Here is a 25065-nt window from a genome sequence, read left to right as displayed (position 1 = left end):
TGGCAGAACATCTCTGTCTTACAGGCCCGGTGGAAAGATAATAAATCCTGCCGGGCCCTGGTTTCCTCAGACCAGTTTGCCACTGCAAGCCTCTGGGTAGCTAGCAACATAGGACTTCCCGGATGGAAAAAGGTTGTGAATGGTTACTGTGCTTTGAACTCTGCAAAGAAATGTCACAAACTACACCTCTTGAATTTTGTGGCCTTTTAGCCCCACTGGTCACCATTTTTTCCTAAGTTTATACCTATATCAGCTGTCTGCGGATTTGCTCCTTGCATATGCTGAAATAGCTTCTAATGATGTTGCTTTCGCCCATATCGGATAATGCACTTAAAGCAATCATTTGCGAGGAGATTTTCCTGTTTCATACGGGAAAATGAAGTGCATTGAAAGTGCATTATCTAATGCGTGAGAAAGCAGCCTATGAAGTGTTGCAATTAATCTGTAAATGTTGAAGATGGCACAACATTTCCTTTTGGTTTTGTTACAACAGACTAACATGGAAATAACATGTTTTGGAATTAATTACTTAACTTTGCCCAAGACCTCATCAAGACTTTTATGGTGACATCCCTGTTGCTACAGCCCTCCCTCGTGGGCACTTGTGGGCTTCGTGCTCATCAAGAGATGAAGCAGGGCATGAGACTGAGGGGCTGGATTCAGTCCCACGTTAGGAAAGTTCAGGGGGGAACTGATGACATCTAATCAGGGGTTTGATTTCAAAAACATGGGTCCCCCTCCCCCACACAGTCATGCCACTTGCAAAACCACTCTCCAGTCTAGAAACTCATCCTCTTTTATTAAGCCAGTATATAAATGTGGTTACAGGTGTAGTGAAGGAAAACTACTCTGCACATGCCCATAATACTCTCTTCACCTGCCTGCAGTCTTGGCACTTGCAGAAAGGAATATTCTTGGCTCACATTATTTTCCATCTTCCCAGAGACCTTATTTTTCCTGTAGGACAAGGTGGCGGCATTTAAGATGACCTAAATATTATGCCCCCACCCCCTTCTTCTGTAGAGAGATCTTCAGGGATTGAAGCCTGCTTGAGCCTTCATCCTTTAACCTCAATCTCAGATTTTGGGGAAGGTGAGGACAGGGGCTTGATAGTGGTAATCAATAATGCGTGAAAAACATTCTACACATGCTCAGAGACAAACATTCTTTCATTCAGGCAAGTTGCAACAATCTGGCCCATACTTAATATTAAAAACAGGTATCAGATTTAGTGAGACTGGCCATTCTCTTCATCTCCTCCCACCCCCGGCAATGGACCAATGTACTCCCAAGTCAATTTCCCCATTGCAGTCCCAAACCAAATCAGAACTCACTTAGATTCTCTGTCTCCTCCTCCCCTTGTCAGTACAGACATTAGAAAGGACAGGAAGCGAACCAAAAAGAAGAAATTGAAACAGCAAGGGAAGGATATAGAACATAGTGGATGAGAATGACCTGTGCCACAGGGGGGTTAAACCAACTCAGGACAAAGCTCCAGTGCCATTTTCCAACCCCTCCTCCCAGGCAGTACAGGGAGTTAAACCTACCCACTCACTGATTTATATAATTGTGCAACATTTGGGTAAACCTGGTGAATATCTTACATTTTCTCTAAGAAAAGAAATTTACCTAGAATATGGTAAATTGCGTAAGTCAGAAAGAACTATTCATCTTGTTCCATAGTAACATTGCTTGCAGGCATTCTTTTTTGCATATGGGAACTTGTAATCTGAAATTATTGTTAAGATGTATACATATATTCTAAACAAAAATATAAACTTAAAAAAAACCTCATTAGCGTTTTGTACCAAGAAGAAAATGGAACGGCCTTCTTTTGTCTGCGGTTCACAGGAAAACGCCAGCCAGTGCTCCCCCCCCCTCCCCACAGGCCATACAAATAGGCAAGCATTATTTGAACTATCTGTCAGTAGGCTCGCAGCAACAACTGCTCATTTACAACTGGAGATATATCACATTATCCCAGCCCCACCTATTCTATAACACCCAGCAAGCTGTCAAAGATAGTGTTACAAAACAGTTATTGTAAGAGATCCCCTTAAGCAATAAAATTAATTTGACCTATTTTATTACTGAATTATTACTCCCACACAACTTCTGTACAGTAGATATCTATCAGTGCTGACATTTGCATTCCAGTTAGGCACTCTTTACAGAAGGCAATCTTCGCTGTCAATGCTGGCTGAAGGAGATGGGAAGCAAACACCCTGACACCAGGCGAATCAGGCTGCATATATTCTGCAGCCCAAATTCAACATACACTGTACCTTATTCAAAAAAGGTCTACCTATGCTTATTTTCCCCATACATTTGCTCAATGCATGATTTGTTTTCATGTCTGCCTTTCAGCTTTGGCAGAAACTGGCAGAGTAGTGATGGGATGGCAGGAAAAGAGAGATGGGAAACTGAGAACACAATGATGCGATTAGACCTTGTAGAAAGAAAGAAACCCATCTGGGGGTCAGAGGTTCTCCTTGGCAAACCATTTTGCAAATCCTGCAGTGTATTTTCAGAATATTTCCACGCTAAAAAGCACGCGGGTTAAGTCTACAGGAGAATCAAGACTTATAAAACTCTAAGAGAAATTCAACACATGCAACATTGTAACCGATCGTAGTATTTTTTTATATATTTACTACTAAGCGTGTCTGGCACAGGGAAGTTTTTATTCAAAACGTTCACGACAAACCACATTCCGGCCATGATAACTCCCTCTGTCTCCTTACCTTATTCCGCCACATCCAACCTCCAAGGAAGAAAAGGAAAAGACAGATATATTTTTAAAGGAAAAGGCTTGAGAAAGAAAGATTACTCCTCTAGCCTCCTTACGTCTCATACAGGCTAAATAATCAGACCAGGGACAGTCTGGTTTGTCTTTTCTATTGAAAGCAAGGTGTTCCTATGCAGCCTGACCGAACACAGTATCCATCCAATGCAGGAAGCTATTTCCACGTATCCATTCAAGCAGCCCTATCCTTATTCAAGCAAGCCTTCATTGGCATATAGCAGCCCTATCTTTGTATTCCACTCTGCTTCCAAGGAGCTCAGGACTGGGTCCATGTGGTTTTCCCCTTCCCCCATTCTATTATGACAACAACCCTACGAAGTAGGCTCAGCTGAAGGAGAACACTGCAAGGTCACCCAGTGAAATGCAAGACTAACTGGAGACTGAAAGCCGGGAATTCCCAGTACGAGGCCCAAAAGAGACTCGGCAAAGGACATCGATATCCGCCGGTCTGTAAAAGGTAAACTGCAAGCGCAGCCACAATTCAAAGTGAGGCAACACAGAAAGGATAGCAGTGGTTTAACCCTTCAACCCCTATTGAGGTTTACTTTTTGAAGCTGGGCTTCCCATACTGTTCCTAGTGTTTTAAAGGCAGGAGGAAAGACATTCTTTTTTTAAAAAAAAATGTTTCTTGGTTTGTGCTGCAGAAGGGGCAATGCTGCTTACGGAATGAAATTCACACGAAGAAACAAGCCCTAAAGAGACCAGTTTCAATAAGTAAAGCTGGGTCTAAAAAAGTTAACGTTCCCTCTCTCCATGTCGGAGATTCGTGTGCATCTGCTTTGACACCAGTCCAGCTCTCCATGAGCAGTCAGCTCAGAATCAAGCCAGATTTGATGGTGGCCTGTCAAAACCCACCAAACCTGGGATGCCTAAAAACAACTCACATGCAGAGTGGCAGGGAGAGGAAGTGGCTCCATCTTCTCCCATGTTGTGCTTTCTACTCCAGAACGGTTATATCACCACAGTTATTCTCAGTGGGACTCCCAGAGAGAAGGGAGCAGGAGCATGGAGGTTCGGGATTAAAAACACCTTCTCCACCCATGTCTTTCAATCTCCCTCTCTACTCGCATCCCACGTCTCAGATAGATTTGGCAGAACGTGAATTGAATCCTTCACAGTCTCCATTTGTTTGACTCTTGTCATATTTATGACTCTGTCATGTCATCTTCAGTGTTGCTGTGATGTAGCCTGATTTTACATCACGTAATTAAAATGTATACACTGTATTTGTCATCATATCAATCCACCTTTGTACGCCCCCCCTCCCCAGAACTGGAAGACTGAGGGTGGATAAGGCCTGATGAAGACTAATGGAGGATGTCTACAAAGCAACAGACAGGCATAACAACGCCAACACCAACAATAATAACAACTGCATTTATATACCGGTCTTCTAGACAGATTAGTTAGTGCCTCACCCAAGAGTGGTGAACAAGTTAGTGTTATTACTATCCCCACATTACAGTTGGGGAGCTGGGGCTGAGAGGAGCAGCTTACCCAAGGCCACCTACTGACCACATGGAAGTAGCGGGATTCGAACCTGTAGAGTACTGATTCGCAGCCGAACCGCTTAACCACTGTGCTACAGGGAGAAAAGGACCTATGGACAGCCTTCAACATGTTCCTCCTGCAGCCCCGATTACAAGAATAGGACAAATTTTTCTTGACACATTAGCACACTCACTCATATGTTTCACAGGCCACCTAGTGAAACAAAAAATAAATCACAGCCAACAATCTCCACACATCATTCATAGTTTTAAAAACGAGCTTTACAAAATGGTGGTTGATGACCATTTTGTGAGTTTTTTTCTTTCTATTTTAGAGAAAGCACAGAATAAAAGAACAATCCTCCCAATACACAACCAGAATAATCCCAAACTAACACCCACCCTTTACAGAAGGATCCAACACAATTACTGAGGTGGCAACAGCCGATAGCCAAGAGGTTATCTTTTTTTTTTTTTAACAAAAAGGGGGAAAAAATGGAACCTCCATTTCAAAGTGGGGGGGGGGGGGTATCGTTTGCATGCCTTCCTCGTGAACCTCACCGGGTCGGTACTGGAAACAGAGTGTCAGATAGACCTTTGATCTGCTCCAGCAAAGCCCATATTGAAGAAGAAGCTGCAGCTTCTCAAGTGAACCAAGTCAAGGAAAAAGTTGCTTATTATATCAGTCAGATCCTGTTCAAATTGGGAAATAAAAGAATGCCTTGTGTGTTTTGTATTTCTAGTACAAAAAGAGCAACAATTCTCCCTTCCAAACAAACTATTTCAAACATTTAATTAAGCAGAGAGACGCACAGTCTGTTCGTGGACAATTCCCAAATTATCTGAAAAAGGACCAGGTTTATTCAATAGCTTTGTGCAGAAAATTAACCTCTGAAAGAAGAAATCGATTCTAACAGTAAAGCGACTGAAAGTACAAGCCAAGCAAGCACATAGAGGACTCCTTTCTCCTTTATGACAGCAAATCACTAAAATAAAGAGATTTCTACAGAAAGACACTGAGTGTTCCCTTATTCAGAAGGAAGGTGTAGGATAAGGCCCCTGCAAACAGAGTTTTCCAAGAATTCATAAGGGCTGACAGATTTTGTCCATACTCCACATCTATTTTTTTTAAAAGTTATCTAAACAAGGCGAGAATAATTTTTACATAACTATAGTTTTGCACAGGGCTTTTTTTCTGGGAAAAGAGGTGGTGGAACTCAGTTGGTTGCCCTCGGAGAAAATGGTCACATGGCTGGTGGCCCCGCCCCCTGATCTCCAGACAGAGGGGACAGATTGCCCATTTTCAAGAGGTTCTGGAACTCCGTCCCCCCGCATTCCTGCTGAAAAAAAGCCCTGGTTTTGCATATGATTCTTAACCTATCTTGACCAAATCATGAGCAGCCTGATGTTTATATTTAAATTTTACATTAAGAAATGCATTCCTTTCTAATCCTGAACATGAACTCTCTTGATCTTTGGCAATCCACCAGTTCAGTAAGAAGCAGTGCAGACCCTTCCACTCCCCCCTACCCTCAGGCTGGCAGTTTCCCTGTAAGTTTCCTCTTCTGTGTAAACCACAGTTTTCAACGCAGGTTTAGAAGGAAAGAATTTACCACAGTCTTCCTGTTCTAGTGTCAGGGCAAGCTACAGTTCCATGCTACAAAAGGAAGTCAGAGAAATTCAGACGAAAAGTGGAGGAGTGACGGCATCAGCACTCAGCTCATGCCCATCACAAAAGGATGCCTGAACCAGCCGTTGGCCGTTTCCACACACATTGGATAATGCACTTTCAATGCACTTTAGTTATCCTTTAGAAGTGGATTTTGTGTTTCACACACGAAAACCCAGTTCCAAATGATCACTAAAGAGCACTGAAAGTGCATTATCCAACGTGTGTGGAAGCAGCCATCAAGGGGAAAGAAAAGCCTCCCCTCTTTAAGGCAGTTGCTCACTTTGCCCTGCTTCCACTTCAAAATTAACTTCTTTCCCTGTCCCAGGCCAAGCAAACAGGGCGGGGGGGGGGGGGAGCTGCCCCGGGACACAACGTCACAACACTCTACTTTTAGGACCAACCTCATACCCACAAGGTGAACTGCAACGGCATGCCAAGCCATACACGGTTCTGCATCATGCAGGCACAGACAACTTTCCAAGCTCACCCTTCACCTAGTACCTTGTTTCATTGCTTCTGTTTTACAGAATCTCCAATCCCATACTGATGCCACCAAACCTGACCAGACCTGAATTTGAGAGACCTTCGTTGACTCACAATCTCACTAGCTGACCTGCCACGGCTTTAAAAAAAATATATATATACTGTCATTATTTCAGATTCAAGCAATGTTAGGTTGCAGGCCGCTGCAGAGCAACATCTGCATGTGCAGATGTTCTTTAAAAACCTATCCTTTCTATCCACGAGTGTTAGTTGTACAAATCTGAAGAGCAATTTAAGATACATATATTGTCGAAGGCTTTCACGGCCGGAGAATGACAGTTGTTGTGGATTTTCCGGGCTGTATCGCCGTGGTCTTGGCATTGTAGTGCCTGATGTTTCGCCAGCAGCTATGACTGGCATCTTCAGAGGTGTAGCACCAGTCACAGCTGCTGGCGAAATGTCAGGAACTACAATGCCAAGACCATGGCGATACAGCCTGGAAAATCCACAACAACCATCAATTTGAGATACAGTTTTGGCAAAAGGTCTGTTCTTAAAAACACTTTCCAAAAGTTTGATGTTTAGCAAATGCTGCAAGAATGCAAGCAAATGAGCTTTTAAATTTTTTTTAGTATGACAGGTAAATGATGGCTACCTATATTCTTTTTTTATTTCATAGAAGACTATGCCAGTGGCACATATCAGCCCATCATCAACCACAGAAAAGTATTTCTTCACTCTGTGGTGAACTGCAACCTCTGACAGAAACACTATCATTTCCACAACCATAATTAAGGGGTAATTCACACGCACCACGTGTAGAGGGAGTCTTGCTCTCTCGTGGTTCAGTCCTACCTAGCACTGATGATATATCCGCAGGGGAAAGTGAACAGATGGGATAGCAACTTTGGAAGTGACTACAGCTCAATCACAGAACAGCAGCTTTGCTTGCAGGGAACGCCAGGTTCAATCTTTGATGTCTCCAGTAAAAAGAGGGACCAGTGGCTGCACGGCTGGGAAAGAACTGACAAAACCCCCAGAGAGCTCCTGCTAAGCTAATACTAGACCAGAAGAAGATTTCGCGTAAGGCCATTTCATACATGCTTCCGGGTGAGTTCCCTTAGCCAGGAGAAATGGCTGCGGTTGGCACTGGAATTTATCACAGCCAGTGACTTTTTTCATGCCATTCCTCTATTCAAACATTACTGGTATATATCTAGGCATGTGAAAGTAGTACCTAAAACACATTTACCAGGGCACAAGCTAGGGTTCCTACAAGAGAGAAAAACATCTCCATGTTTTTTTTAAAGCAAATCCAAAAAACGGAGAAACAGAATGTCAAAATTAACAGAAGTGCAACACAGCACATCAAGAACCAAGGAGACAGAGCTGGTATTCCATCACGCCATATCCAAAACTCAGCTTCTGGTCTAGTTACCTTACCTTCACCTTGGAAGGTGACATTATCCTTGCAGACTCCCTGAGCTACCGGAGTCCATTGGCTTAACCTTATGGGAGCTGTCTAAGAGCAGAGACAAAGTAGCAGCTGTGGAACCTCCCCCTGAGATCTAGATGTGATAAAAGAAGCAAACGCCCCACTTTCTTTCAGAAAATGATTTTTCATTAGCGCCGAAACCAGAAGGCAACATTAAAGCTTTTGTTGTATGTCACTTTGTAATTATTATTTCAATACAATGATCAAAGCAGTGAGCCAGAATGTGCTATGCACACACAGGTCTAAACTTCATTTCAGTCAGGCATTGATTTACTCAGAAGATATGGGCAAAACGTTTGCACAATATTGGGGCTCAATTCCCAGGCGGCTCCAGAGCAGCTTAGGATCGCAACTAAGTCCCTACGCTGGTGTATCTTGAAGGATCACAAGTGTAATGCTGGTGCAACATCAGTGTAACTCAGGTTGCAGCGTGACTACACTGGTGTTTCAGCTACGTTAGTCTGTAGTAACAGAACACAATTCAAATCCAGCAGCACCTTAAAGACCAAAAATGTTGTCCTGGATATAAACTTTTGAAAGCTTATACCCTGGAAACATCTGTTGGTCCTTAAGGTGCTACTGAACTCTAATTTTATCCCACACTGGTGCAGGAACCAGAATTGGATGATGCTAAAAGGAGGGCTGGAGCAGAAGCTGGACTCTCAGGTCCGCCTGGGCACCACGCTTCAAGAAAAACACAGGTAACTTGGAAAAGGTTCAGAGGAGGGCAGCAAGGATGCTCAGGGGACCTGGGGGGAAATATATAAACAAAGGCTGGGTATAGTTAGCTTGGAGAAGAAAAGACTCAGGAGGAGACATGGACATTCTCTTCAAATACCTGAATGTTGGTCATGTGGAAAAGGGCAAACATTTATTCTCTGCACTCCACAGGGCAAGATTAGATCTAATGGGTTTAAACTACAGGAGAGGAGACTTCAGTTGAAAATTAGGAGAAACTTGCTAACGGTGAGAGCAGTTTAGTAATGGAACCAATCACCTGGGCAGGGCTCACAGCAGCTATCCACCCGCTGGAAATATTCTCGCTTTAGATTTCCTGCATGCAGCAAGGGGCTGCAACAGAAGGCTCCTTCCAACTCAAGGACTCCTCAGCCCAGCTGTGTCTAGTCTTCTAGTTGCTGGCTGTCAGAGTTGCCCAAGTCTAGCTCCTATCAGTTGCAGCTGATGGCCATTCCTCATTAGTGTCCCTTGACATTCTCTAGGCTGCTTTCCAACAGGTGCAGACATGAAGATGTTCCATTCCCTTACTGCAATGCAGATTATGCATGAGATCTCAGCAGTGCCCGGTATATATCACAGTGTTCCACTAGGAGCCTGTCAGCTTCTGCAGAGTGCCTGAACCTTTGAAATATACTTTACAGATAACAGTATAACACGAATAGCTATTCTTTTAGAACTCCTACTCCTGCTGTTGAATAAAATTTTCCCCCATTTCCCTGTTTCTGATAGAAAGTTTGCTTCTTTTTATCATATCTAGATCTCAGGGAGTTGTTCCACGGCTACCTCTTTATGCTTACCAGCTCTGGTTTGGGAAATTACTGGAAATTTGAGGGGTGGAGACTGGGAAGCGTGCGGTTTGGGAAAGGGACAGACCTCAGCAGGTATAATGCCGTACAATCTACCCTCCAAAGCAGCCATTTCCTCCAGGGGAACTGATCCCTGTTTTCTGGAGATTCCTGGAGCACTCCAGGTCCCATGTGCGGGGGGTGGGAGGGGAGGACAGGGACGGACCCTATGACTCTGTGCTCCATTTGGCAGCAGCTGAGGACTTCCGCTCTCCCTCCACTTTCATTTACGTTAGAGGCCTTCAGCATGGCACTTCCACTAGAAAGGGGGGCAAGGGTCTATTTACTACTCCATCTGTAGCTTCTCCACCCCCAGCACTAACTTACTAGAAGTTCTGGTGCCCAGCCTGGATAAAGTATTTTGTTTGTTTAAAAGTGGCTGTTTCCCTCCACGACGGGAAACGCTGCGACTGCCCATTTCTCCGTATTAAGCCGTTACTAAAAGAACAGGATAGTTCTGTCCAGGCCTGCTGGTCATCCTACCCAGGAGGCAAGGAAACAGAGTCCCACCGGCTGACATGCCCCTGGCCATTGCTGGTGTGATAAACCATGCAGAGAACCCATTTGAAATGGGAAGGGATAATAAGCAGACTTCTTGGCTAATCAGCAAATGAAAATAGGGCAGGTGAGGCTGACCAAAACAAAGAGGGGGCACATTAAACCTGCAACTTGTTGCATGCTACGTCAAAGCTGTTGTCACAGAACTACAACCCTACACACACACTTATACATCAAGTAACACGTCACTACTGCTAAACTACCCTTCCTCCCTTAGAAATTGCTAACAAAGTCTCCCACATAAGGGATGCAGGATAAGGGGAATGATCTGGAGGTGTCCTTGAGTAATAGCACCATGATGGACATGCGATTTAGTCCCACGTGCAGGTAGAGGCATCGGGGAGAGCAGCCGTTTCTGGGTGACTGCCAGCCACTCTAACAATTGCTGCTGGTGGTGGAAAGTGCCATCAAGCCACAGTCAACTTACGGCAACCCCTACTGGGGTTTTCAAGGCAAGAGACTAACAGAGATGGTTTGCCATTGCCTGTCTCTGCACTGGTGGTCTCCCATTCAATTACTAAACCAGGCTGACTCTGCTTAGCTTCTGAGACCCGATCAGACGGGGCTTGCCTGGGCTATCCAGAGCAGGCCAATGACTGATACTGCTGACTAAACCCTTCTATTCTAATGCCTTTTGCCCTGCAGCACCAAAGATTCACAGAGGAGCCTGGACAGAAACCACAGGTAGAGTTCCAATGCAGCTCCCGACCAGGAATGACTATTTCCCCACAACAACTAAATTCTATAATAATAATAATAATAAAAATAACATTAGATTTATATGCCGCCCTTCAGGACAACTTAATGCCCGCTCAGAGTGGTTTACAAAGTATGCCATTATTATCCCCACGACAAAACACCCTGTGAGGTGGGTGGGGCTGAGAGAGCTCCAGAGAGCTGTGACTGGCCCAAGGTCACCCAGCTGGCTTCAGGAGGAGGAGTGGGGAATCAAACCCGGCTCTCCAGATTAGAGTCCTGCCGCTCTTAACCACTACACCAAACTGGCTCAAACTAGGCAGAGACAGGAGGGAAGCACAGGAAGTTGCAGAGCTTCCAGGTAGGGCCACTCTCTCAAATCTGTAGCTCACATCAGGTGAAGAGGGCTTGATTTCATTGGGTTGTGGCTATGGCAGGACACTACTCGGGGCTGTACTACCTGTGGCTCTTTTCCTCAGCCCTCCAACAAAGGGAATGGCAAACAGCCCATTCACAGCACGGTGCTTTTCCCATAAGTGGCCCACTGTGGGGGTCATTAGCAGGCCACTCGGGGACTTGTGAATATCTGCAGGGTTGACATGCACTCCAGTGCCTGGTGCATACCATCATAAAGAGTTTTCTGTTGTTGGTTGTTGTGGGTTTTCCGGGCTGTATTGCCATGGTCTTGGCATTGTAGTTCCTGACGTTTCGCCAGCAGCTGTGGCTGGCATCTTCAGAGGTGTAGCACCAAAAGACAGAGATCTCTCAGTGTCACAGTGTGGAAAAGATGTGGGTCATTTGTATCTACTCAGGAGGGGTGGGGTTGAGCTGAGTCATCCTGTGAGAGTTTCCCAGGGTGTGGAATGCTAATGGCGGGAGGCTTCACTGTATCCTGAGGAGGTTCTTTTGCATATGGATTGGTACTTGATGTGCTAATCTTCTCTGCAGGGCTATTGTTGAGTATAGAGTGTTTTGTTAGCCTGGTGTTTTTCAGAACTGGAAACCATGCTCTGTTCATTCTTAAGGTTTCTTCTTTCCTGTTGAAGTTTTGCTTATGCTTGTGAATTTCAATGGCTTCCCTGTGCAGTATGACCCTGTCCAGTTCCAACTAGTTTGTCAGACTGCACAGGGAAGCCATTGAAATTCACAAGCATAAGCAAAACTTCAACAGGAAAGAAGAAACCTTAAGAATGAACAGAGCATGGTTTCCAGTTCTGAAAAACACCAGGCTAACAAAACATTCTATCCCCGACAATAGCCCTGCAGAGAAGATTAGCACATCAAGTACCAATCCATATGCAAAAGAACCTCCTCAGGATACAGTGAAGCCTCCCACCATTAGCATTCCACACCCTGGGAAACTCTCACAGGATGACTCAGCTCAACCCCACCCCTCCTGAGTAGATACAAATGACCCACATCTTTTCCACACTGTGACACTGAGAGATCTCTGTCTTTTGGTGCTACACCTCTGAAGATGCCAGCCACAGCTGCTGGCGAAACGTCAGGAACTACAATGCCAAGACCACGGCAATACAGCCCGGAAAACCCACAACAACCATCGTTCTCCGGCCGTGAAAGCCTTCGACAATACAGTTTTCTGTTGTTCCTCAACTGGTATCATAAGGCTACAAGGGGGTCAGTAGGAAACCAATGGGCAGGGCCTTGGGATTAGGCTGCCAGTTTACTAAACACATTTATTGGCAGCCCTTTTAGCCTGCTCTTCTTCAGTCGCAGGCTCAAGGGGAGGGCAGCCTCCACTCACTACTATCAGGCACCTTGTATCTGTACTGCTGTTCTCTGTACAATTTTTTGCAAGAAGATAGTCCATCGTGTAAGTAGTTCTGAATATATTGCCGGGGGGGGGGGGAATCTTGCGGGGGTATTTAATTATTCTCTGGAAAAGCTTCAGTGTAAACAGTGCTAGCTGGCTTTTGATAGGACAACAGTTTGCCAAAAATAACACACCAAAAAGCATGTGCAACCAAGAAACTGGCAAGCAGGTATCTGTCCATGCAAGTATGTGTGTGTATATATATGCACATACACTATATAATTTCACATCTATTACTAGTAAGCTATATTTAACAAGCATTACACCCAGTAATGCAATTTGACAAACTTATGGTGAGAGGGAAGGAATAGTCTCAAACAAGTTTTACAGCATTGCTATACAATTACCGTATGCAAATTAGACAGAATCATGTCATCTGCCAATTGGATGAGTCATGTCTGGTGTAAAGATCCTCCGAGGAAAGCAGCGGCAGATAACTGTCTGTTAAGCAAATGAGAAGACTTGCCCTTTACAGACCAGTTTATGCGGGGGGCGGGGGGGGGGACTCACTTATTAAATCCATTTTTAAAAGATACCACCATGCATGTATCATACCTTGAAGCTGCTCTGTCTGGCTTATTGGCAAAACAGGAGGAACGGTTAGAAATAGCACACACAAATATTTTATAAACATCACAGAAGACTCGTGTTTCTAAACAGCAGCCATAACATCATATCTCAATTTTCTGCTTCCAGAATACAAAGATAGGTATAACACCTCAAGTGAATACCGATTCACAGGTGTCTGATAGCCAGTTCAGACTCTAAATTCCTCCACAAAGCAGGGAAAAATCACACACACACACACACACACACACACACACACACACACACAGTGTGGAAATCGCTCCTGGGAAGTGGCCCCTCTCAGTATGGCTGAAGTGGGCCAGATGTTCCTCTCTCCATGCAGCTGCCTCCACATGGTTGCTTTGTGTGGAGAATTTTTAGAGTGTCTGAACCAACCAGGCCCCTTCCCCATCTCCCCTACCCTGAACCAGCCCAGCCCACTTCCTACATCATGAAGCACAAACGTGCCATCTCCTGCCTGTCTGGTTTAGCCCAAAAGTTCCAAAGCAAATGATTTTCAAAGCTGAATGAACAGCCACAAGGTATGATTTCCAATTTAACAGGGTGTGTGTGTGAAACTGACGGAATGACTGCTATACACACACAGGAAAGGAGGGTGTGCCAGCCTGTATTTTATGACAAGGCAATCTCCCCCAAAAGTTATTAATGTGAATATAATTGTACTGAGGGAGATTAACCAATGCGTCAACCCCACCCTCACAATAACCTTCGAGAAGAGAGGAATGGCTTAACAACCAAGACACTGGCACCTCAGAAGTATTTCAAGGGTTCTGCATGCCAAGAATGGTCCCCAATCTCTTTTGCAAACTTACGGGGAAGGGGGTGCGGCTCAGCAAGAGAGCACTTCCTAAATAAATCTCTTGCCTTGGTTTTAAATTCTGTCACAAACAGTTTTTTATTGTTATGATTATTTTCCTATTGTATTAATCTGAAAGTCACCCTGAGCACTTGTCTAAAAGTGAAAGGTGGTATATGGTGGTAGAGAGTGCCCACAAGTCAAAGCTGACTTATGGTGATCCCTAGTGGGGTTTTCATGGCAAGAGACTAACAGAGGTGGTTTGCTATTGCCTGCCTCTGCAACTCTGGTCTTCGTTGGAGATCTCCCATCCAATTACTAACCAAGGCCGACCCTGCTTAGCTTCTAAGATCTGATGAGATCAAGCTCACCTGGGCTATCCAGGTAAGGGTGAAAGGTGTTATACAAATGGCGCAAATAAATAGAGATGGGAATGACCACTCCAACTGAACTTGGAAACGGGTTCAGAAAAGCCAGGCTGCTTGCCCATGTTTGGGCAAATCCATTTCTAAATCAGGTGGCGGGGGTAAGAAGCATCACTAGAGCAGACAGCCACCACACTGAGCAATTTAAAGCCTCTTCCACACTAAGCTATAACACGCAGGGCATGCAGTGGTCAGGAATAAACCTTTACTCTACTTTAGCCATCCTTCCCTGGGCTTCTTCGCTTGGAGCTTCCAAACTAATTAATTTCCACTCTTAACTATATTGCTATGTTTGGGCTTTACTGGTCATTTGGAATGTGTGTCCCTCATGTCTCCCACACTGCTTGATGGGAATCCGGGCCTTGACAGAAAAATTTAATGCTTCTCTAACTGTGGATGTTTTTCCCCCCGAATGAACAATTTCCCTGTAGAGCGGAGGGTGGAACCCATCTTCTGAAGACTGTAGGTGCGCAGGGAGGGGGGAACTTGGGTGAATACAGGCAGGAGACAGCTGAGAGCTTAAGTAGTCTGAGCTACACTGGAGGCAGCTTTAGTAGGGCAGAGCTGTAACAGTTCCTTTCAGAGCATCAGACACCGAGACCAACAGATCTGGCTGCCTGTAAAAGGAATACGAGTTTGCTTCTACCATGCTCTGAATGAAACATGTTACAAAGATACCATAAGCATCCAGTGCTCTCACATTTTTGGTAGAGAGCAAGGTAAAAGACTTTCACGTATATTAGCATAATATATCTTTAGATACAAGATTCTTTTAAGTCGGTGTTATGCTACATGCCATTGATTTGTCTAACATAGTATTTACAAAATAGTAAAGAGTCCAGTAGCACCTTTAAGACTATCCAACTTTATTGTAGCATAAGCTAGTCTTAAAAGTGCTACTGGACTCTTTATTATTTTGCAACTACAGACGAACACGGCTAACTTCTCTGGATCTATACTATTTACAGTATTTGATTAATATATGTTTACCCTGCCCTTCCTCCATAAATTGTGCTGTGCTCCTCCATAAAAATTGTATCCATTATCATAGCAGATTTTAGCAAAATCGAAAAGAGTCCAGTGGAGACGCATCTGACGAAGAGGACTGAGATTCTCGAAAGCTTATGCTACAGTAAAGTTGGTTACAGTAAAGTAAAGTTGGTTACAGTAAAGTAAAGTTGGTTACAGTAAAGTTGGAATTTTTTCAATTTTGCTACTAACACGGCTAACTCCTCTGGATCTATAGCAGATTTTAGTAATACTTTACACCCAGTGTAATCCTAAACAGAGTTACTCCAGTCTAAGACCATTGATTTCAATGGGCTTAGACTGGCGTAACGCTGCTTAGGACTGCACTGTAAGTATACTACCGGGTACTGCCTGTTGTTACAAGTATGAACCTACTTGATAGTTCCACATTGCTTAATATGCCATATCAATGTGTTTATGCCTTGTTTCAGCATTTTTCCCCAGCTCCTTATCAGATTTCTGCTTGTTTTCAAATTTGTGTTATCCCTACCATATTGTATTGTTTACTGAATGTCAGCTGCCGATTGTATTCTTACACTGTATAATCCACCTTGAGTCTCACTGAGAAAGGCAGATTATAAACAATGTAAATAAATAAATAAAAATTAAAATATATGGTCCAGGTTCGCCCAAACTCATCAGATCTCAGAAGTTAGGCGGAATCGGCCATGGTTAGTACTTGGATGGGGGACCGCCACCGAAGTCCAGGGTTGTTACACAGAAGCAGGCAATGGCAGATGACTTCTTTTCATCTCTTGCCTGGAAAACCTTATGGGGTTGCCATAAAGTCAGCTGAGACTTGATGGCACCTTACACGCAAACACAAAAACTGTGCAATGAAATTTTAATCTTTCACTCACCGTTGCTCAGTAGTTTATTGCAAAACTAATCTATGTATAGTGTAAGTGCAAACAGAAGACACAACAAATTAAAACTGTTAATACTGAAACAAAACCAACTGATTTAATCTAAGATTCCTGCCATATATAATGTAGACTAATACCTGTGCAGCGACAGGGATAAATAGCTATTAAGGTTGGGGACATGGATTATGGCTAATTGTTAAAACCCCATCACACAAAACTACGTAAGGATGGGTAACTGCTTGGTCCTTAGTTAACTGAAGTTGGAATAGTCAAAAGGCCATCTAGCCCAATCTCTCTGCAGAAAACAGGGCCATTGTTCCAGTAGAAAGCAACAGATAGAAATGTAAAGGCAGTAGGGCAGCGAAGGCTGAAGGATCTCAGGAAAAAAACTGAATTTTTTTTTCAGCTCTTCTAGCATGAAAAAAAATGGAAATTTTATGGAGCACTAAAATAAACTCCCCATGTAATATTTCTTTTTTAAAAAGACAAGGTTCTACTCACTCAAAATGTAAGACAATTCTACAGCACTAGAGGATAATTATTGGGTACACTATAACCATAGGCACAATCAACTCCAAAATGAGTTTCAGCAACCTCGAAGATGTTTGCACCTTCATGAGAGGCAGATGGGGCCTTTCTGGAAAAGCCAGGCCACTGAATCCGCTGTCCTCTTGACCTGCCCCCAGTCAATCTTTGCTGCCTTCTCCTTAAAGAACTGCCACACAGACATCCACAAACTGGGAAACAAGCAGCTAGCTGGAGGCGACACTAGAATTATCAAGGGTATGTTTACTGTTTAAATGTGATTAATTTTGCATACAATTAATTTGCTACAATGTAATACATTACTGAATGGTTTGAATCCAGTCTAAATTGGCAATTTCTACCCCCCCCCCTCCCCTAATATCATTCCTCTGGGCTCTCTAACCCTCAAGAGCAGCATTTTGTGGAAATGAATGGGCTGCACTGGGAATGGGAAGTCCAGTTCTGCCACTGGGAAATTTAGTCTGAACCCAACCCACTCATTTAATGATTTCAATGCTGTACAGTCTAACTTGATATCCCGGTTCAAGTAACTTCAATCTGAGTAACACATCTTCTTTTCTTTACTATACAATCTGTATTTTCACTTCCCCCCCCTTCCTTGCAGATTAAAAAAATAGTATAAATGCTAGCATAGCATAGGGAACAGCCCTTTGCAGCTCTCTCTATGATCAGAAATGGCCTCAGAACTGAGAGGGGAGGGGGTTCATTTTCCTCCTCCCTCCGGTAGTCACTAACGTGGCCAACAGAAAGCAGCCAGAAACTTCTCATAGGAGTTCATCCTGGCCACTTTTAAAGGCCCCATGGCCAGCCATGCATGCCTCCTGGCTACTTGCAGACCTCCCTCAGGGAGAAGGCTTCTTGTGAGAGGCTGGGAATCATTCTAGGTGTTCCCACATTCTGGCCTCACCCCTTGGATTGCCCTCTAGTGGTGACCCACCTCCGCTCTCCTGCAGCAGCTTCAAAGCAAGTCCAAGGAGACCCCCCAATTGCAGACAGCTAAGTTATAAATGGTGATTTTTATGTTGTTAAAAGAACTGGAATAAGTTGAGGCTTGATAAAACAGAAACGTTTCTATTTTTCTCCCAAATTCCTTTATTTTTTATTTTTTGGGGAAAAACAAGGACAAAAAAAACCAGGTTTTGTCCATGGCTTCAAAAATTTCCAGCAATTTCATGTCTGCGGCAGCAGTTCAAGCCACACAGTTGAAAACACAGGATGGCAAAGTTGAACAAACTGCAACCACTTCATTCTGCCTGCTGGGGTTCACAGCACTGCATGTTCTTCAATACAAAGAAAATGTGTGTGTGTGTTATGTGCCATCAAGTCGCCTCCGACCTATGGCGATCCTATGAATGAAAGACCTCCAAAACATCCTGTCATTAACAGACTTGCTCAGATACTGCAAACTGGAGGATGTGGCTTCCTTTACTGAGTCAAGCCATCTCATTTTGTCTTCCTCCTCCCCAAATAAGCTAGTTTTCTGTGTGGAGGAAATTTTTGTTTCTTTTACATAGAGAAGCATTCACTCCTGCCCTGGATTCTAGAGCTGAAGAGTAAAGCCACAAGTTTCTCCACTCAGTGAGATCTAGGCCAGCATCTTCAACAGATAATAGATGTATCATCAAAACACAGTAACAAAACACAGTGGCTGTGATGTCAAGACCCCATGCTATGGAAACCTAACCCAGAGCCATAAAGTAAGCTAGTCTGATGTTTGCATGTGTGAGGGAAGATTACTGCCTTCATCTGTAATAATCACCGGTGACAGAAGGGAGGAAGAAGACTTTTCATAGCTTGGACAGCTCTCAATGAAGGCATCACACATTCACATCAGTGGACTTAGACTGTTAGGACTGCAGTGCCATTCAGCTCTGGTGAACTGAGATTACCATTCATCAAGCTGTAACTTACAACAATAATATGACATTGTCAGTCAATAGTGCCTCTCAAGGGATGAGGGGAAGTAAAATACATTTCTGGTTTTGTTTTCTACTGGGAAACTTGGGAGCATGAAAAGTCTCCTCACTACCTGGCAAAAGAGCAGAGATCTCTGGGGTTACCAGGTGGGAGCCCAGACAACATGGTACACAATGACCTGCCTTCATCCCCTGTTCCCCCCCCCCCCACACACACACACACTAAAGATTAATTTCTTCCACCTGGCGGCTATCTAGAATTCCACATCTCTAACCTGCATTTATGTATTTGCATATAAAATCCCATCTGAATTACACAGAGGTATCACTACCTGGTAACCCCATGTTGCTTACTTATTGAGGATGGAACTAAAACAGTCACTGTCAACAACATTTTTATATATGGCTAATCGGGTGTGGGGGGGAGGATTCCAGTAGAAACTACCATTTCTCACTGAGAAAACTGGAACATGCAAACTATGATGCATCTTTCTAAAACTTTGCTACCTGAGAATACCACCGCTTCCCAATCACCACTATTGTAAAAAGAACAATTTATCAAAATGCATTTTCCTGTTTTCATAGCGGCCTTGTTCTGTGGACTCCTCTCATTATAATAAAAGGGAGCTCTTGCCTTCATGTGTGATTTAGGCATGCTCTATGTAATTACTGATGCCAATACAAAAACACAACTGACATCTATCAAGCATACACCGTTTTTTTTTTTTTGGACCTGCAACCTTTTGGGGGCAAACCTGAACACACTTCCTCTCCTGGAATTGCCACCGGCTAACAAACCCTCTATTGCAAACATGTCATTTTATTATAGTTGGGTGAGAATGGTTTGTTTCGAAAGCAGTTGTTTCCCTCTCCTGCCTGGTACACACACTGTTTACAATACATAAAAAGGCCAAGAAAATGGTCTGTTATGGTTTTCTGCCTTGTTTCAACTGGATACAAATACAAGGGATGTAAGGCAAGGGATATACAGTCCTAAAGTGGTCTACTCAAAAGAGGCTCAGTGCAGATTCCTCCATTATAGTTTGGAAGTCTGCAATAAAGGAAGAGCAACAGGCTTTACGCTTTGAACGTTAGGGACGATGCGGTCCCATATCGCATTTTGTTTCTGTTAAAGCTAAGCCATGTTCAGCCGTGTTCAGAAGTGCAAAATATTACCAAGCAGCAGTCATAGGACATTTGGGTCACCATAGGTCGGAGGCGACTTGATGGCACATAACAAACACACACACAGTCAGTGGCTGCAGACATTAAAAATGAAACCAGTATGAATCAATTTCTCTTGCCTTGTAAGGGAAGTATAAACAGGACTGACTAGTTGTCAGGTTCAAATAAGCTGGAAACAGAAGCATATTGGGTCAGTACAACCATTCTGACCTGCTTGGCAAAGTTTGAGCATCACAAGTGAAAACCTCCACAGTTGACTGTTCAGACCCACATTCCAGCAATTTAGATATGTGGCATGTTAACGCTCAGAATACCTACACCGGGCACCCTTTCTTCAGAGTCCTGACATTTTAACATAATAACTTTTGCTTTTAACCTATAGTTGCCCAGCTCAATTCTCTTGGGGAAAGACAGGATAGAAATAAATAAATAAATCCGTAACTCCTATGTTCACCAAAATGCAGAAAGCAAGAGCAACCACAACCTATTAAACCTATTAACGCAGATTCAAAAAGCACAGATTTTTAGGAGCTTGAACAGGCACGCACATGCCAGGCCTCCTAATAGGCCATAGCAGCTATTTAGTTTGACGGTGAAAATATTACCGGAACAGAGGACGGCTACTGAAGCATGGGAAAATATGAAAATAGACACACTCTCCGCACTGTGAGAAACCCCAGCTATGGCCTGGTTTTGTATTTCCACTGGACGGCATATCAGCAGGAGGGCCCTAACCTTAGAGATCAAGCAAATGTTTTGAATGCAGGGAGACCCAAGTTCAGCCCACCAGGCAATTCCAGTCAGAAGCATCCCCTATGGCAAGGCTGGGAGAGCTGTAGCACCTTTAAGACTAACCAATTTTATTATAGCATAAGCTTTCGAGAATCAAGTTCTCTTCATCAGATGCCTGATCAGGCATCTGATGAAGAGAACTTGATTCTCGAAAGCTTATGCTATAATAAAATTGGTTAGTCTTAAAGGTGCTACTGGACTCTTTTTGATTTTGCTACTACAGACTAACACGGCTAACTCCTCTGGATCTATGCTGGAGAGCTGCAACTGCAGCCACACAGAGTATGCAAGGCCAGGCTAGAAAGGTCAACGGTTTGACTCGGCAGAAGGCAGGCGGCTTCAGCTCTCCAGCAACAAATAAATAACTGAACAGCCATATATCGTACATACGGACTGCTCTATCAGTTCATTAAACACTCGTCTCAAACTACGGTTCAAACGCCCTCTCTAAAGTCTTTTCACAACATAAACCACAGATGATTTCATTTAACTGGAATGGAAATCCCAGTACTCTGATTCTGATGTTACCTGGGTCTCCCGAGAGAAGCACAAACACACTTTCAAAAAACCTATCTGGAGGGGGAAATTGCTGTTGGTAAACATACAGGGGTTAATATTTCTCAGATCTTCAGGTACTCCCTAGAAACCAAAATCCCATTCCCCTAAGAGAATGCTCTTATAAAAACCATGCTCAGCAGTCCTCCACCCCTCCCGGGCTCTGAACCCCCACCACCTCTTAGAATGGGATGTTTGTTCTGATGAGGGTGCAAATATAAAAAGGGGCTCTTTGAAGTATCACCACGGCACTTGTACACGCAATACTGGTACAAGCTGTCCTCTGGGTGTGCACTTACATAGGCATTTCCGCTGCAGATCTTGGGGATAGGTAGGGTGCTAAGACTAAACTTTGGGGTCAATTTCCTAGCATCCATGCAGCTCACTAATTAAACATATACATTTGCTTGCACTCGTAAAGCCACATGATTTCAACATGATTTCAACATGCAAATTTTAACTCAGTACTTAAACTGGTGGGGAGTTTATCATCTATATGATAAAGTGTACATAAGGCAACAGAAGGAATTCTCTCTCTCTCAATATCCATAAAAAGAAACAGGAGATAATGAAAGTGAGCGTTGAACTTTTATAATTCATACACACACACACACGAATGCATACCCACATATACATATATACACACATGCAGAGATAGACATGCACGCACGCACGCAAGCACACACATGAATCCCAATTCCAGATTGTCTAAATATGCTGAATTATTAAAGTTTGCTATGCTGTATAAAATTTGCCTCAAAATACTAGCAATCATGTTCTTTAGCAACACGTATATAATAATTGGAGATTTCATAACGATACATTTTAAAGGCTCATAAAACCTGTTTTACTCATAAGGTGCTGGAGGACAAGAGAAATGCCTGAGTGTAGCACCTTCCTCTCAGTCAAGAAGGATCTGACTATCACACTCCTATTTTACATTGAGCTTGTTCTAAAAGTTTCATCTTTCTTGCAGAGTAGTTGCAAAACAAAGAAAAAACACTTTACTAGTAGAGCACACACAAATGCACATCTATAGAAGGGCCGATACACGTAAAACTAAGTTGCAAAGTGCAAAACAATCCACATTCTTTTAATAACTAAATTAATCTAGTGCAATTGCAGACGCTGTGTTTTCATATTCTCCATCTTAAAAATAAAAAAGCCATCACTGAGAAGAATGTTTCAAAGCTGCTGAGAGGACTAAAACACTAGAACAGAAAACAATATTCATCCCGTCTTGGAATATCCTGGACTAAATTCTCTATGTCTTTGGGTTGAAATCATGCCTTAAAAACATTTTGATTACAAAACCTAAGAACCTCCTTTCCAAAGTATGTATTTTCCTACCTGGTTCAGGTAAGGACCAGCTCCCATAAGTCACCCTAGGATAATTCAGACTAACTTTGAAGCTCATGTTTAGATAAGCCGCTGGAATCAACAAGACCAAACCTCTCCTGTCCTCCCCCTCCCCTGCATTAGAAAGCCACACAGACAAAACCAATTAACCTGCTTTAAAAAAAATGACTTACTGCTTGTCATGTGACTCGGTGAGGTATGCTGCCCATTGGGTGTGCTTGAGGTGAGGTCAATTGCCATATTAGAGTGCTCCCTTTCGGGCGAAAGTTCGTTGTCACCTGTGCCATAAAAAAATAAGCTATTATTTCTATACAGAAAAGTTGTCATCTCTATGCAAAAAGAAAGCACGCACTGGGGGAGGAGGTATGCATTGGACAGCTTAATCCACAGCAGTAATAGATTCCTCCACAGTTAATTAGAAGGGGTCTACTACAGATCTGTTGATGTAAGAAATGGGAGAAAGATCCCTCTTGCTTTGCTCAACATGAATAAACTGATTTTATACTCCTGTTCGGGGACAAGCCACATACTATATTTCATGCTCAGTTACCTTAGTTTACATACAACGTACGGCAGAACATTTCAAACAATATGGGAAGGCAAAAACATCAGTAACATCCACACCAGCTTCCAATTTCAGTTTTACATGCTGTCCCCTCCTGTTCCCTCCAGTGCACGCAAGTAAGTTTCACTCCCTTGCCAACAGTTAGGACTAGCAGCAGCCAAACCCAATGTCATTTAGGATTAGCAGTGGCCAAATCCAATGCCATTTTAAGTGAATTCGTTAAGAAGGCAGGTGATATGATAGACGGTTTGTAACATTTTGGCTCTTCAGAGGAAAAATGCTGAAGTGGCATAAAAGAGAAACAAAACAAATACTTACATGGCATGTATCCATCAGTAGCCTCTGCTTCCATATTCAAAGTGCAGTGCTGAAAGGTAAAAAGGTACTCGGTCAAAGATGCCCTGTCTCTATCAGATCAGTCACAAAACATCTGGGCTCCCAAGACATTTGTCCTCTCTTTCTCTCTTTTTTGCTGCTTTAACCACTGCCTGAGCAGCACAGACTTCTCTGCCTCTCGCTTGTCTACAAATTACTGGAATCGGTGCAATTGTCCCAGTGCTGTAGAAGGTAGAAAAAGTCAAGTTTATGCTCCAGAAATAAACATGACCTGAGGAAAAAAAATCACACTTGAGCCACCGTTTCTTTTTTTCCAAAGAAGTCCTGTTTGAACCAGGTATGTGCTTGATAGGGCCATTCCTGCCCTATCAAGAAGCAACTTTCCTAAGACATCCTAAGGCTGCAATCCAAAGCATACTTGCTTTTTAAGTCCAACTGCATTCAGTTGAACTTATTTCCAAGTAGGCATGTTCAAGACTGGCTGGCAAGTGCTGTGGCCATCACAACTGTCAGATCAAACAGGTGAATTCATATCCCTCTTAATAGAGTTGTCATAACTTTCTGCCCAGGAACAGGTTTGTTCTGGCTTCCCCGTCCTGACAGAAGACACTTTTTAAAAAGTGTCTAAACTGCACGTCTTGTCGCAATCTCAAAGTTTCTCGGAGCACTTTGCTGACACGCAGCAAGCTATTACTTTCCAGAAACCCAAGTCACTGGATTAGATGACGGCCAGCAGCTTAACTATTTAAATAAAAATAAAAACAATGCGGTCAATAATCATACGTGCATTCTGAAAAGGGACACTTTTAAAAGGGGGGGAGGGGAAATCGCGGCAGGGAAAAATTTCAAACTCCCCTTTCCAATCCTCCAGATTCCCTTTGCCTCTTCAGTTTCAAAAACTCTCGCTCAGCCCCAGCAGTTAAATTATTCACAACGAACCATTTCTGTATTGATCGCCAAGTATATTTAGCCCAAGCTCCTGGAATTTCTCCATTACTTACTGGAAAACAGGCAGCTTCATTTCTTGTCTCCTAAACCACTTCCCTTCACCTCATCCCCCTCCTTTCCAAAAAGGAAGGAAAAAAAAAACACCACCCTTAAATACTTTTCTCCGCGCTCCTATCTCTGGCCCAGCGCAGCTCAAATTCCCCAGGCACTACTGGATCCATCCCGCTTGGATTTCAAGCCGCCCTCCGCCCAAAGCGCCTCTGGCAAGGGAGCGACGGTTCCCCCCCTGGCGCCTCGCCTCAGTCCCCTCAGGTAACACACCGGGGTGGGGGAGAGGGAAAGTTACCTCAGGGTAGGGGCGCGAGGGGGGGGGGGAGAGAGATTATCTCAGCCAATCAGAGGGGCAGGAAAGGAAGCCAAAAGTGAGGTGGGGGGGGGGGATAGAGAAAGTTTGTTCACCATTTCCAGCGCTGAAGCCGCCCTCCTCCTCCTCTTCCTCCTCCTCCGCGTCCCGAGCGCAGCGCCAGAGGGAGTTGTGGAGC

General features: G+C 43.7%; 1 protein-coding gene across 4 annotated transcripts in view; it reads right to left on the bottom strand.

Annotated features, from left to right (window-relative positions):
• Positions 1-25048, bottom strand: part of IKZF2 (IKAROS family zinc finger 2) — a 134800-nt gene extending 109752 nt beyond the window's left edge. For all 4 annotated transcript variants that reach the window (XM_054970970.1, XM_054970972.1, XM_054970971.1 and 1 more), the window contains exons 1-3: positions 24983-25048; positions 23558-23606; positions 22848-22952 (exon numbers count right to left, since the gene is read on the bottom strand). In XM_054970970.1, coding sequence (XP_054826945.1) covers positions 22848-22952; positions 23558-23606; positions 24983-24985 — 157 coding nt within the window. In that variant the 5' untranslated portion in view covers positions 24986-25048. The remainder of the gene's footprint in view (positions 1-22847; positions 22953-23557; positions 23607-24982) is intronic.
• Positions 25049-25065: the final 17 nt, after the last annotated feature.

Source organism: Eublepharis macularius, chromosome 2 (assembly GCF_028583425.1).
Source record: "Eublepharis macularius isolate TG4126 chromosome 2, MPM_Emac_v1.0, whole genome shotgun sequence".
NCBI lineage: Eukaryota > Metazoa > Chordata > Lepidosauria > Squamata > Eublepharidae > Eublepharis > Eublepharis macularius.
Note: the sequence above shows the minus strand (reverse complement) of the source record. Positions and strands in the feature narration are given on the sequence as shown.